At 55.4% G+C, this 12,835-nt stretch overlaps 1 protein-coding gene across 1 annotated transcript in view; it reads left to right on the forward strand.

The window, feature by feature from the left end:
• The window catches only part of PLEKHN1 (pleckstrin homology domain containing N1), a 26,537-nt gene that overhangs the window by 3,460 nt on the left and 10,242 nt on the right, over nt 1-12,835 (forward strand). Inside the window, exons 3-8 of the mRNA XM_035902143.1 lie at nt 4,289-4,435; nt 4,813-4,893; nt 6,294-6,381; nt 10,019-10,143; nt 11,832-11,981; nt 12,375-12,455. Of these exons, the coding sequence (XP_035758036.1) occupies nt 4,289-4,435; nt 4,813-4,893; nt 6,294-6,381; nt 10,019-10,143; nt 11,832-11,981; nt 12,375-12,455 (672 nt within the window). The remainder of the gene's footprint in view (nt 1-4,288; nt 4,436-4,812; nt 4,894-6,293; nt 6,382-10,018; nt 10,144-11,831; nt 11,982-12,374; nt 12,456-12,835) is intronic.

Genomic DNA, 12,835 nt, shown 5'->3' on the forward strand with positions numbered 1-12,835 from the left:
GATGGGGGCCCCAAACCGCTGGGCATGGCAGGCGGTTTGGGACTGGGACAGGTGACATCCCTGAAAACCAGGTCCCCTGGGGACCCTGCCACGGGCAGCTGGCACACGAAGCCAGCGCCTTTTGCTCCTGCCAGCCTTCTGCCTTGTTTCCCACACCTTCCCAGCTATGGCTTCTGTGAAGCCTAAGAAAAAGAGAGGGGGAAGGAAAAAAAGGTGCTTCTCATTTGCTGCTTTTATCATTAAATTCGGAGCCCCAGGGCACCAGCCTTGCAAGGCTGAGCTCTTCCTGCTGCGAGGGTTCGTGATTCAGCCGGGAGTCACTGGGGTCTGCAGGGGCTGAGCCAGGCTAATTATTAACTTGCTCTACCTGTAGGATGAGGCATCCGAGACAGAGGGTGAGAGTAAGAGAACATGTCAGGGCACTTGCACTGCCAGAGACCCGCTGCTTCGCCAAACCCTGAGAAAAACCAGGATTCCAATGCTCTGCGCTGCCTCAAAGCCCGGGGGATAGCCGAGCTAACGGAAAGGGTGCTGATCAGGATGGGGCTGGGGGAGGAAAGTGCTTGCACCAGCACGACCCGGCCAGGGCTTGGCTGGGGGGGAATTTCAGAGGATGACAAATATTCCCTTTCATTTTGGCTATGCACTCAGGCATCCCTGTGGTTTTGGGGGGTGCGTGGGCCAGGGAGATAAGTGATGCTCATGGAGGGGGCTGTGACAGCTCTGGTCCCTGACCCCCACAGGACATCATGGGGTTCCCAGCGCTGCTTTTTGGGGGATGGCCAGATGCAGGCCACGCTGGTGGCCATAAACCTGTCTCAGAGAGGGCAGGGATGCACTTGTAGGTCTGAGCCCAGAGACACCTGAGATTCAGCAGGGGCTGTTTTCTCCAGAGCCTGGATTTAGGCAAGTCTTCCGCATCCTGGGAAATTGCTGTTGTACCTAGGCAGAAGATCAGGCGTTTGTGGGAAGCACCATCAACTTTACAAAGGGGTTTTGTTGTGAGTGAGAAAGCCTGAGCCAGCCCTAGTCAGCCTCCTTCTCCAAGTGGGGGACGAAGAAACCGTAGAAATTGCAGATGGATAGAACAGATGAACTGGTGCCCAGTCCCCCAGGCCCCTTCTGTGGCCAGGGCAGGGTGGTGCCTGATGGTGCCACCCAGCGTAAGTGGCCTCGCGGGAGAAACCACAGAATTGGAGGTGGCAGCTATGGCCGCTTTGTCTGCCCTTGTCACCGCTTGGCTGTGCCATTGCCTGGCCACTGCCTGGGAACTGGGGTCTGACCCTGGCCCGTGGGCAGGCCAAGTCACAGCTCTTCCCTGAACTTCACTTCCCCAGCAGGAAAAATCGGGGATTTGTGGTTGTGAGTGTCCTGGACAGCGTTGGAATGAAAAGCCGAAGGGAGGAGGTGGGCATCGCTGCTGCCCCGGGTGCAGCACGGACAGGCTGTGCTTGCTTTACCGAGGACGTGTGCTAGCTGTCGGATTTAAGGATCTTCAGATTCCTGCCGCTGCTGTCCCCAGATGTGGGCAGGGACCTGTGGAAAGCTGCGAGGGCAGTTCCCCTTGCCCATATGCAAATGTGTTCATTTGGGGTTTAACAGTGGCACCCCAGTGAAGGCCATAAAATGGCTAGGAAAAAACCAGGAGATCTGCCTGGTAAAAGAAAAACAGAACCCCCAAAGACCTGAGCAGTCCCAGTTCTTCCTGTGCACCCACAATACCAGATCATGGTCAGACTGCTGGGGCTTGAAACACTGGTGTGGCACGGGCGGATGGGGCCCGCTCATGGCAGCCTGCAGCTGAAAGGGCGGCAGGAGATTTCGGCAATGTGATCCCATTACGTCCCCAGTCTTGGAGATGTCCCCAGTCTTGGAGATGCCCCCATGCTTAGCCACTAAATCCAGCTGTCTCGGTCTTGCTGCAAACCCTTGCAAGCTGGCGTTGCTAGATGCTGGTTTGGGAGAGGGAGGCATTCCGTTTGTGGAATACAGTGGGAGTTCTCCCTTTCCCTCCTGCTCCCTTGATCCCTGTGGAAGCTGGCGGGTAGGCTGAACCCTTTGCCAAAACTACCGCTGGATTCCCAGCTCCCAGGTTGCTTTTGCTTCTTGGGGCTTTACTTATTACTGGGAAATTTGGCTGCCACGTTCCAGGCAGCAGCATCGCCCAGACAGCTGGTAGCTGGCATTGCTGCTTATCGCTGCGTCCGTAATTTCATTACTTTATCCTCTTCCCCTCCCTGTTGCTGGTTGCTGCCCTTATCTGAGCAGTGTTTTGGTTTTGCTGCCGCAGCCGTCAGGTGATCAGTTGCTCTTTGTTCTGACAGCGGCTTGTAGCACAAACATAATCATTTCCTACGCTTATTTGCCTCCCAGTGAGACCATTAATTGGCAGCCAGCAGGTTCCCACCTCCAGGGGAGGACCTGGGTGCGTGTTCACGGGTATTGCGTGTTCATGGTTATTGCATGTTTATGGGTATTGCATGTTTATGGGTATTGAGTGGAGCCGGCTGGAAAAGCTGGAGGGAGACTTTGGGCAGAGAAGGGGTTAACTTGTGTCCTAAAAAGAATTATCTAAATTGAGTGAGGCCCCGGAATGAACCCCAGGCTTTGCAGGTGAAAGCATCCCAGCAGCGCCAGGTTCCTGGTGCTGGTTCACCAGCTCCACTCTGGCCTGAGTGCTGCCGATGCCCCGGCATGGTTATGAGAAGGGGTTAATTTCGTGCCCGAGGGGTGAGTCATGGAGGCCCCCGGTGAGACGGATCTGGTTAGCTCCGCTGGCTCTTCATTCATCATGGAGCTTAGGCAGCTGTCTCCTTGGCACGGCGCGCTGGGAGCGGGCGCACGCCGGCCGGCCGGGTTGGGCGGCGGGGGAGCGGTGGCTGCTGGAAGCCCCTGGCTGTGCGGGGTGACGGGCTGTCACTCGATCCCCACCGAGCCCCTGCAGCCCCTCTCCCTGCTCATTCCTGGAAATGCTGTTTGGGACAGAAGCATATGAGCCCCGGGGAGCCACATGCCACCACTACCCCCTGCTCCAGCGCCGCCATGCCCTCGCTGGAGGTATCCCAAGGAAACGCAGCCGCCAGTGCTCGGAGCGGCGTCCCACCAAGGTGGCCTCATAGCCTGGCGACGGAGCAGCGGGGCAAACCTTGTGTCTCCCACTTACCTGTCTCTTTTGCTTGGGAATGCATGTCCCAGAGTCTGCGACGTGTCTAACAAAGCTGACATTTAAGACTCAGACATGCAAGTCGGGTGTAGCTCTGGGGGGGAATCAGTTTGGGTACAGCCCTTCCCTTCTCCCCAGGGAAGTCAACCAACCCCCAGAAATAAAAAAGTTCTTCCCAGAGAAACTTCAGGGAGAGCTTTTCACCCCTGGGATTCCACGCAGCATCCAGACAGTGCAACAGCAGCCCCGGGCTGCAAGCAGTGGAGTGCCGTAGGGGTGTGGGGTTGTACCACGGCACAGAAGGAAGAATTTCTGTAAAACCAGAATGCAGGAAATAAGGGGACCCCCCAGCCCCGAGCGCTGTCTCCCTCTCACGTCAGCCCTCGCCGGCTTCCCTTAGCTTTTTGCGCTGGCGATGAGCAGCGTCACGACCCAGTGCCTTGCAGCTGTGTTTCTGGCTGTGGGACGCTGCCTCAAAAGCATCTGGGCACCTGGAGCAACCAGACTCCACCTAGAGAAACCGAGGGATCTGAGCAGATGGGAGAGCTGAGGAATCCAGGTGGAACCAGAGCAAAGAAAACCTTTCCACTAACCCCAGCGGAAGGCAAGCTGCGTTTGCGTAGCTTTGATCGGTCCTCGTGCCAGTGGATTTGATTAGGATGGCAGGAGGTCATCCGTGGAGTTGGAAGACCCTAAATGTAGGGTGTGCTCCTGCACCCCCTCTTTCCCAGCCCAGAACACCTCCTTTTAGGTCAGTATCTCTCCCTGCCAAGGGAGAACAGCCTCCCAAGCAGTAATCGAACCCCGGCTCCACGCTGGCATGGAGACCCAACAACAAACAGCCCAGCCTGGGTGCCTGCCCAGGGCGCCTTTCCGAGGAAGCCCTTCATAGAATCATAGAATCACTTTGGTTGGAAAAGCCCTTTAAGACCATCGAGTCCAACCTTTAACCTAACCCTGCCATCCCACCACTAAACCATGTCCCTAAGCACCTCATCCATCCTTCTTTTAAATACCTCCAGGATGAGGACTCGATGTTTTGGGAACGTCTCTTCCAGACATCAGGCCCTCACCTCCCACCGGCTCTGATTTTTTTTTTTTTTTTTCCCTGAATCCTTGGTACAGAATATTCAGACCCAGGAAAACCAGAAGGAAAACTTGGATCAGAGGTTCTACAGCCTGTTCAATGAGGAACAAAGGAAAACAGTTGTCAGGAATCTGGATAAAATAATCTATTACTCCAAGGTCAAGTTTAAGTTTCAGCACTGCCCGGTAAGCTGTGGCACCTCTTTATGGGCGTTTCTCTTCCCTGGCGCGGGTGATACTGCAGGACTGGGAAGTAAAGTGTAATTCTGGGAAACGTGACTCACGGGGACTTCTTCGGGCTATTGTGTGGCCCAGGGGCTTCTGCTGCCATGCAGTGCCTGGGTACCGGCTGGCGCCCACCGGCTTCCATCCCAGTGGGGACCCGGGCCATGCTTCCATGCTCAGCTGCCAGGCTGGCAGCAGATCCACCAGCAGAGATGCAGTGGTGGCCCTTGGATAAGCGACCGCTGGCTTTTCTGTGCACAGATCAGTCTGAGATGCAGAGGGAAGCCGGGAGGAGGAGGGCGTCCTGAGATAAACCCCAAAACGTGTCTTTTCTGCAGGAGGTGAATGATTGCTTCTTGGAACTGTTCCAGTCTTACCTGTACTTCCAGTCTACAGGCTCCAACGGACTCACCTATCGGGTAGGGCATCTCCCGGGCACGCTGGGGCAAGCACTGGGGAGTCGGGCAGTGTGGCCAGGCTGGGGGCACCGGGCGGATGGGACAGGACAGGGCTGCAGGCTCCGCTCCTGGGGCTGCCGCTGCCCTCCCCTGGGTGATCTCAGCAAGTCCCTTCCCATGGATGCCAAGCTCCTGGGGGAAGAGAGCATTTCTTCCTAGGGACCGCACCCAGACAACCTCAGTTTCACCTGGGTCCTTGGCCTTGGCCATGGGGAGATAGAAAGGACCCTGTAGAGGTGGGACAGGGGCTTGGCAGGCAGGCAGGACCAGGGGAGGGAGGTGTTTAGGGTACCCGGACTTATCTTTGTAGGGCACCAAGCCCAGAGAGCTGTACCTTGGTAAGGGTCAGAGCTCCCAAAATCCCACTGGCCTCGGTGCAAATGATGGGCTTGGCCTTAGCTTCTGAACCCAGGGGGAGGTCTTCATCTGCAGGGCAGAGAGAGAGGCATTTGGAAAGAAAAATGCCTTGGGGAGCTATCCTGGCAAACTGTCCATCAGTCTTTTAACCTGATGGTGCTGGTGAATTACAAACCATAGGCTGTTTTGCACATGCAGCCAGAAAATCACAGCCAAACAGGCAGGAAGCCCTGATTGTGCTCTCCCTCCACGTGAGTGCGTAACTAAAACATGGCTGTTTTTTAGACGTGCATAAAGTTTGTCCCGTTTAGGAGTTACTTCTTTTCTTCTAGGCTACTTGAGGTTAATGCAATATTCCAGCACAGTCTCGAGGCACCCAGCAAGCCAGCCAGCCTTCAACTGGAAAGACATATGTCAGAAGGCAAACAATATTACAAAATGTCCCATCTACTTTATAAACAGTTCCTTAGATTATTAATTCTAGAGGAATTGAGAAGCAATTAATGTGCCAGTACTGGCCCCTAGACATTGCAGCAATTAGCATCTTTTACAGCCCTAGTTTAGAAAGCCCAAGGCAGGGAGCGCAGACTTGTCATCTGTTCCTGCGCTTCGTTGTAGTGGGACTCGGATGGAGTAGAGAAACCGGACAGCTCAATTTTGCTTTGTGGTCTTTTCCATCTTCTGGCTTTGTTGTTTTAAACCAGCAATGTTTTTTTTTTTTTGAGGTTTCTCTTAAAACTGAAAGACTCGGAATATAAAGAAAGTGTTCTTGCCAGCATGGCAGATGATTACTGCAGTAATGGTCCCACAACGCGCTTCCTCCGGGGAGCGTGCTGGCTTGAAGTCCCAAATGTTTCCCTTCAGAGCCACGTTTTGCAGTTTAACATTGTGAGCCACGGCAACCTGCTGGTGCCGAGTCTGGACTTCCTACAGCAAAGGGGCACGAATTGCAGAGCCTGCCTGCAGGCTGCCCCCCCAAATAATGCTGTGTTCTTCTTACGCAGGGACACCTGCCTTTGAAAGAGCTGAAAGTGTGTGCAGTTGAGAATGGGAAGAGCGCTGGGCAGGAGGATCACGCTTTCCGCGTTGCAGGTTGGTGCCCCTTCCTTTGCTTTGAACGGGGAACAGGGGGTGGATGAATCACGACTGTCTCTGCTCCTTGTCCCGCTCCGACCTAGTCCCAGAGGAGAACCACATTGTGGAAAGAGGTTGCAGAGAGCTGAAGCTCTTCCTCCCAGCGTTGGCACCTTTTCCCTCCAAGGCTTCCCTGCTCCTCAACGCCTGGACAGCGATGCCCAGGGCTGCAGGCAGGGAGGGGACTGGCTAGGGAGCGCAGAGAAAGGCTGGTCCTGTGCTCCGACTGGTGAGTGCTCAGGACACAGGGTGACAGTTCCTAGAATCATAGAATGTTTTGGGTTGGAAGGGGCCCCTAGAGGTCCCACCTCTGCCCAGTCATTTGCTCTTTGTGCACTGCATTTGAACGAAAGAAGGGAATAAAATGGAATAAAACCCCTTCTCCCACCTCTCGTCACCATATAACCCCCGAGGCCAGGGAGTGACTCCAAGCAGGCGCAGGGTGGCCAACAGTGCCAAGAGGGGAGTTGCCTCTACCAGTAATGCCAGGCTGGTGCTATCAGGACCCAGTGCCCCTTCACCAACTCTTCCTTCACCAGCACTTCTGCCTCCACAAGCTTTTTAAACTTTTCTCCGAGTGATCTTGCTTTATAAAAGTTCTCCTGGGATAACAACCTGTCTGCGGCTCGGCTGGAGGCTCCTTTGGGCTTAGACATTGCCGAGTTACAGCAGACGCAAGCCCCCAAGGGTAGTAAAGAGTGAAGTACACAGGAATAAATAGATAACCCAGTGATGATACAGGGCCAGGAGAGCTCATTTGTGTCCTAGGCCCACTGAATATGGGCTCTGGTGTCCTCTGTTCGAGAGAAAGTTATACAAAAGCCACTCAAACAAAAAAAACTACGTGAATTATCAAAAGGAGCTGGTGCAAACAACCCGTCCATTTTAAGCCTGCCGAGCCGTGGTCCTGTTGCGCCGTGCTCGGGAGGTCTCTCCAACCCTTTCGGGGAGTCTGTAAAAGGAAGGAAAACTTCTCCCAGGCGTAACTTGTCAGGGGCGTCTGCACCGGGGCGGGCGGACTTGTTCTGCTTGTATTGAAACATGCGGGAGCGTGGCTGGGTGGAAAATTGCCTCCAGCTTTGTTGGGTTTGTGTCCTGCTTAGGGAAAGCAAGGCCTTTCTGACAGAGAGTGCTGTGTATGTCAGGAAGCAGTGACATGGAGAAACTAGGGAGGTGTAGTCATATTTAGGATTGCTGGGAGAGCAGTGGAGCAGTTTTATTTTTCTGCGAGAGGGGGAGAAATCAAGGCACGAGGGGGTCTGTGGCCACACACGGGGTCAGGGTGGAAGCCTTTTATCTCATGACTCTGAGACACAAAAGACGCATCCATTTTCTTGTGAAATCCCGTGATGTCAGTAGTTCCCCATGAACTGCACTTTCTGGGCTAGTTCAGTACATGAGAAGATGCCGGCATGATCATTGGCAGGGTGACGATGGAGCACAGGAATGAATCCCAGCAGCTTGCAGAGCCGTCCCTCGGTGTGCTGGCACGGAGAAGTGGCTGGCGGCTGGCCATCACCTTGGCTTTGTGGTCCATCCTTGCACAGCCTCTGATGCTGATGAAGTTGTTGAGCACCTCGAGTTATCTCTGCCTCGCTTGCAAATGTTGCAGCTTTTCAGTGTGTCCAGACAGAGAGATTTGGGGGGGAATAAACTGCTGCTGCTGCTCCAGGAAGGGGCTTTCTTGCTTCCAGTGTTCCTCTGAAAGCGTTTGCAAGGAAAGAGGAAGGACAGGGCAGAAGAAAAGAGCACGAGGGCCGGCACAGGTTGCTCAGCATGGCTGTGTCATGGCCCTGCCGCAAACGTGCCCTCGGGGTTGAGGGAAATGGCAGCAACTGAATTAGCAGCAGCCTTTCAGGCTCTGCTTCGCAGCCTCCCCGGCACACGAGCTTCAGGCATGTCTCAGGCTCCAGGCTTAGGCAGGAGTTTCTCTTCTCATTTTCTCTTCCTTTGGGGCCCTGTTTAGATGCGGCGACGCAAACAGCCCTCAGGATGGGTCTGAAAGGCTGGCCTCAGAGGAGGTGGCAGAGCAAGCAGTGCCACGTTAAGGGTCATGCCCTACCAGAAAGATTCCTGCTCTTTGTATCAGGGCCTGGATGCCCAGAAAAGTATTCAGAGCTGCCAGAACACCTGGATAACATCAGCACCCTTATACCCCCCCTAGCAACTCTGAAGTAGGGCATCCCTTTATCTGCACTGCAAGGACAGGGAAACCAAGGCAAGAGGAGACGAGAGCTCCACAGCCTCAATGGCTCGTAGGCGCTGGGGTGCCCAGTGATGCTGGACACCTAATTACTGTAGTGGGTCTGCATGGAGTGACTTACGGCAAGTCACCCAGGGAGTCCCTGCCTCGGTTTCCCCACCTCCGCTTTGTGCATTTCCTGCCAGAGGTGTTTCAAAGTCTTAATTAACTGTTGTTCATAAATAATGCAGGAATCACAGGATGAAAGCCTCCAGAGAAGGGCAAAGTATCATGCTTATCTGTGCCCTTGCTTATCCGAACACTTCCAAGTCCCGTAAAGCCAGGTCTTACTGAGCATGCCCCAAATATGGTTTAATATGAGATCACCGGTAAATTATTAATCATAACATAAATTCTGCAGCCTGCCGGAAATTATTATTAACGTCACTAGGTTATGTCTGCAGTGAGTAGCATAGGGTGTGTGAGACTATTTTGCTCGTGCTACTAAGCGAATGATAGCTGGAAGCATTCAAATCAACAAGATACAGGGCTGTTCCTCCCTTCACGAGTATGTCTGAGCGCAGCTTCAGCTCGTCTGGCACAGGTTCTGTTTGGTGAAGCAATAAATAAATATAGCGTCAGAGAGCTTAGTGATGTTCTACGTGTTGAGTGCCAAAGTGGAACTAAGAAATGGCACGAAACTTTTGCATTGAGTTGGGCTGTCTGCAGCAGCACACTGTGATGCTCTCATCACAGAGATACTTTTCACGGACTGTTGGGGAGTTTTAAAGCTGAAGTCTGTCGCTTGATCTCAAGCTTGACTTCTGTACTGCCTTTTATTTTTGTTCTTGGCCTGAAAAGCAACTGGTGGGCAGAGCTAGACGTGGCTGCCTGAGCAGGCGGTGAGAAGGTGCTGGAGCTGTCCCTGCAGGGGGGGTCCCCAGCAGCCTGGCGCAAGGCACCGGGCTCACGGTATAGAATAGAATCATGGAATCACTTTGTTTGGAAAAGCCCTTTAAGATCATCGAGTCCAACCTTTAACCTAACCCTGCCATCCCACCACTAAACCATGTCCCTAAGCACCTCATCCATCCTTCTTTTAAATCCCTCCAGGGATGGGGACTCGACCACCTCCCTGGGCAGCCCATTCCAGAGCCTGACAGCCCTTTCGGTGAAGAAGTTTTTCCTAATGTCTAGCCTAAACCTGCCCTGGCGCAACTTCAAACCATTCCCCCTCATCCTATCGGTAGTGGCAGGACGGGCTGGAGCACGATGCCAACGGAGCAATGCGCTCGCCGGCAACCCGTGGTGTGATGTGCCCAGCGTAACGGCTCCGGCCAGCTGATGGCTTAAATTGATGCTGCAATTGGTGCCCTTCATCTGCGCAGCTCATCTTGTGTCTCGCATACCTAGGTCCTCTGCTGAATCCCCTTATCGTGTTCTGCCCTTCTGAGGAAGAGCTGAAGCAGTGGCTTTATCACCTGGAAAAACAGATCCAGCTAAATGGAGGAAGCCTTGCCCTGCCCTTCCTCTCGCAGGTAAGCGTCCCAGGAGGTGCGGGGCCGTTTCCCACGCTGCGGGCTCAGAGCTGAACGAGCCGGGGGGGCTGGGCCGGCTGGGTGGGTGCTGCGCTGCTCCTGCTGCCTTCGGCGGGGGGGATAACCCCTGCAGCCAGCCCCTCTCGGCCATTTTCGCCACCCTTCTAGGTGCTCACCTTAAAACCTTCCTCTTCCAGAACCCTGAGCGCCCCATGGCCGCTTCCTCCAGGCTGGAGAGCTTGAGCAGAGGACTGGGGATGGAAGGGAGAGGGGCTCTGGGCCCACTTCCAAATGCTCCCTGCTGTGCTTGCTGCTCTTTCAAAATGATGGAACGAGGTGTGGGGTTAACTCCTGGCCTAATCCCCCTTTTCCAGGCCAGCTGCTTCGCTACATCAGTCAGTGAGCTGCCCCTCTGGCGTGGTGCACAGGGGTTTTGGTGCCACTCTTACCCCTTCCAGCAGCGGCCGGGGCTGTGCATGGTTTGTAATTCAGCCCTTCTGGCACGTGGCAAATGCCCCCCCTTGGCCAGCAGCACCTACCAGCCTTGCCAGGGCAGCAGCGTGGCAAGGGCCCCCGTGCGCGTCCCCGGCTGCTCGCTGCAGGTGCCTGCCTGTTTGCCGGTGCCCTGCGCTGGCCCTGGGCAATACGCCTGACAGCGCTCGCTTCCTTTGGTTATCCGACCACCCCTGAAATAACCATGGATGGACACGCTAATTACCTACACTCGGCAGATGTGTTCTTGCTTGGGAACGCCTCTGCCTGTGGAGGACCCTCTGAGGGTGATGGAGCCCTGGCCCAGGCTGCCCAGGGGGGCTGTGGAGTCTCCTTCTCTGGAGATATTCAACCCCTGCCTGGATGCTGTCCTGTGCAACCTGCTCTGGGTGAGCCTGCTTGAGCAGGGGGGTTGGACTGGGTGAGCTCCTGAGGTCGCTTCCAACCCCTGCCATTCTGGGATTGTGTGATTCTGTGACCCTTGTGTTCAAGTGGCCTTAGGGTCCTAGGTCTGTGCAAGCAGCGCTGGAGCAAGAGCGGGATTTCAGCCTCGATGGCAGCCCCAAAGGTGCCCCGTGCTGCTGGGACCTGGCAACAGCCTGCTGCGTTTCTGCGGCGTCTGTGCGCACACGCAGCTCCTGACTTTGGAGCTTGCCTTTCGTGCAGTCTCCTGCGAGGGGAGGGTGCAAGAAGAAAGGTTTTCCAAGGGGGCTGGCAGGGCGCATGTGCTGGAAGGGAGACCTGCAACCCAAAGGTGCTGCCTCCTCCACCTCTGAAGGGTCAGAGGTTTGGGTCTGGTTCAGAGAAATTCTCACGCGGTTGGCTGCTTGTGCCATTATCCAGAGTTTACAAAACATTTGGAGGAGGAGGCTGGGGCCGAGGCCTAGAAAACAGGACCAGATTCGAGAGACCTGTCGTCTCTTCCAGGCTCTGCGGGGCGTTTTACTTCCCTCCCTCTCTCCCATCTCCCCGCTTGTAAAACAGAGGCATTCCCCTTTGAAAGGCAATGCAGAGATGATGCTAGGTACCAAGCAGGGTTATTCAGTCCCAGCTGGAAAACTGGCTCGTGCACAGATTTATTTGCTCTTTCCTGCTTCTGCCACACTCGAAAAGTGTCCAGAGATGGGCCATGTGCTAACTGAACTCCTAGGGGAGGACACATCTACCCTGCTTCTCAGTTCTGCTCCTGTCCCTAGAACAACGGGAAGCAGAGCTCTGTGGGGAAGAAGGATCTGTGTCAGTCCGTGCAGAACATGCCTGTCCAGGAGTGGAGAGGGACCGAGCGGGAATCCCTAGGCGATGTCCTCTGTGTTTCCAAAGTGAAGCTTCAGCATCTGCCTTTCCAGGTAGGACACATCTCCGGGGAGCAGCCTCCTATCGGCGCGGCTCAGAAAAGGCAATGGATGGCGTGGGCAGCGCAGACCCCTGCCTACCCGCTGCCACCAACCCAGCGGGTCCCTGCAGGGTCCCGGTACCCACATCCCGCTAAATGGAAGGAGGTTTGTCCCTGCTCCTGTGGCCCAGCGGCGGGGCTTGGGGACTGCACGTGCATGAGCATTTGCAGGACAGGGCTGGCAGCGGGAGCGGGCAGGAATCGCCTGAGCAGCCCAGTTGCAGGGAAGCAGCTCAGCTGGTTCCAGAGCCTCAGGCTGCTGTCAGAGAGGCAAAGGAAGGGGCTCTCCAGACCGGAGCCCCGGCTGGCTGTTCACGGGGAACCCTCTCCCTCTTTACTTCCCAAGGAGCAGCACGACCGGCTGTTGGTGCTTTACCCATCCACGCTGGTGATAGTATCTGAAGAGTGCGGCGGCCTCTGTTTTAAGGTAAGTTCACTTTGGAGCACCTTCCTGCTCTCCCTCGCCCATCACCGTGACTATTCCAGCACTTGGGCTCCTTGCTCCCCTCCACCTGGGTTCCCTTGTGCTCCTCATGTTGGCAAGGGCTTTCCCTCCGCGCGGCTCCCTTGCCAGCTGGCAGGTGAGCAGGCAGAGGGATGTTGCAGCTATCTTCCCATGAGAAACACCTTGCCCTCCTACAAAAGCCCCCGGGGGAACAGAGCCGGCTGCCAAGGCATCTGGGTCTCTGGGAGGAGGGAGGCCGGCGTGTCTCTGTGTGGTTATGCTGGCGGAGAGCCCGGCTCGCTTGCTTCAGAGTGCCCCCGCGGGGGCTTGGCTGCCCCGGCCCCCGCTCTGTGGGACCACTT

The sequence above is a fragment of the Egretta garzetta genome, unplaced genomic scaffold (genome assembly GCF_000687185.1).
Source record: "Egretta garzetta isolate BGI_Z169 unplaced genomic scaffold, ASM68718v1 scaffold29, whole genome shotgun sequence".
In the NCBI taxonomy this organism is placed as follows: domain Eukaryota; kingdom Metazoa; phylum Chordata; class Aves; order Pelecaniformes; family Ardeidae; genus Egretta; species Egretta garzetta.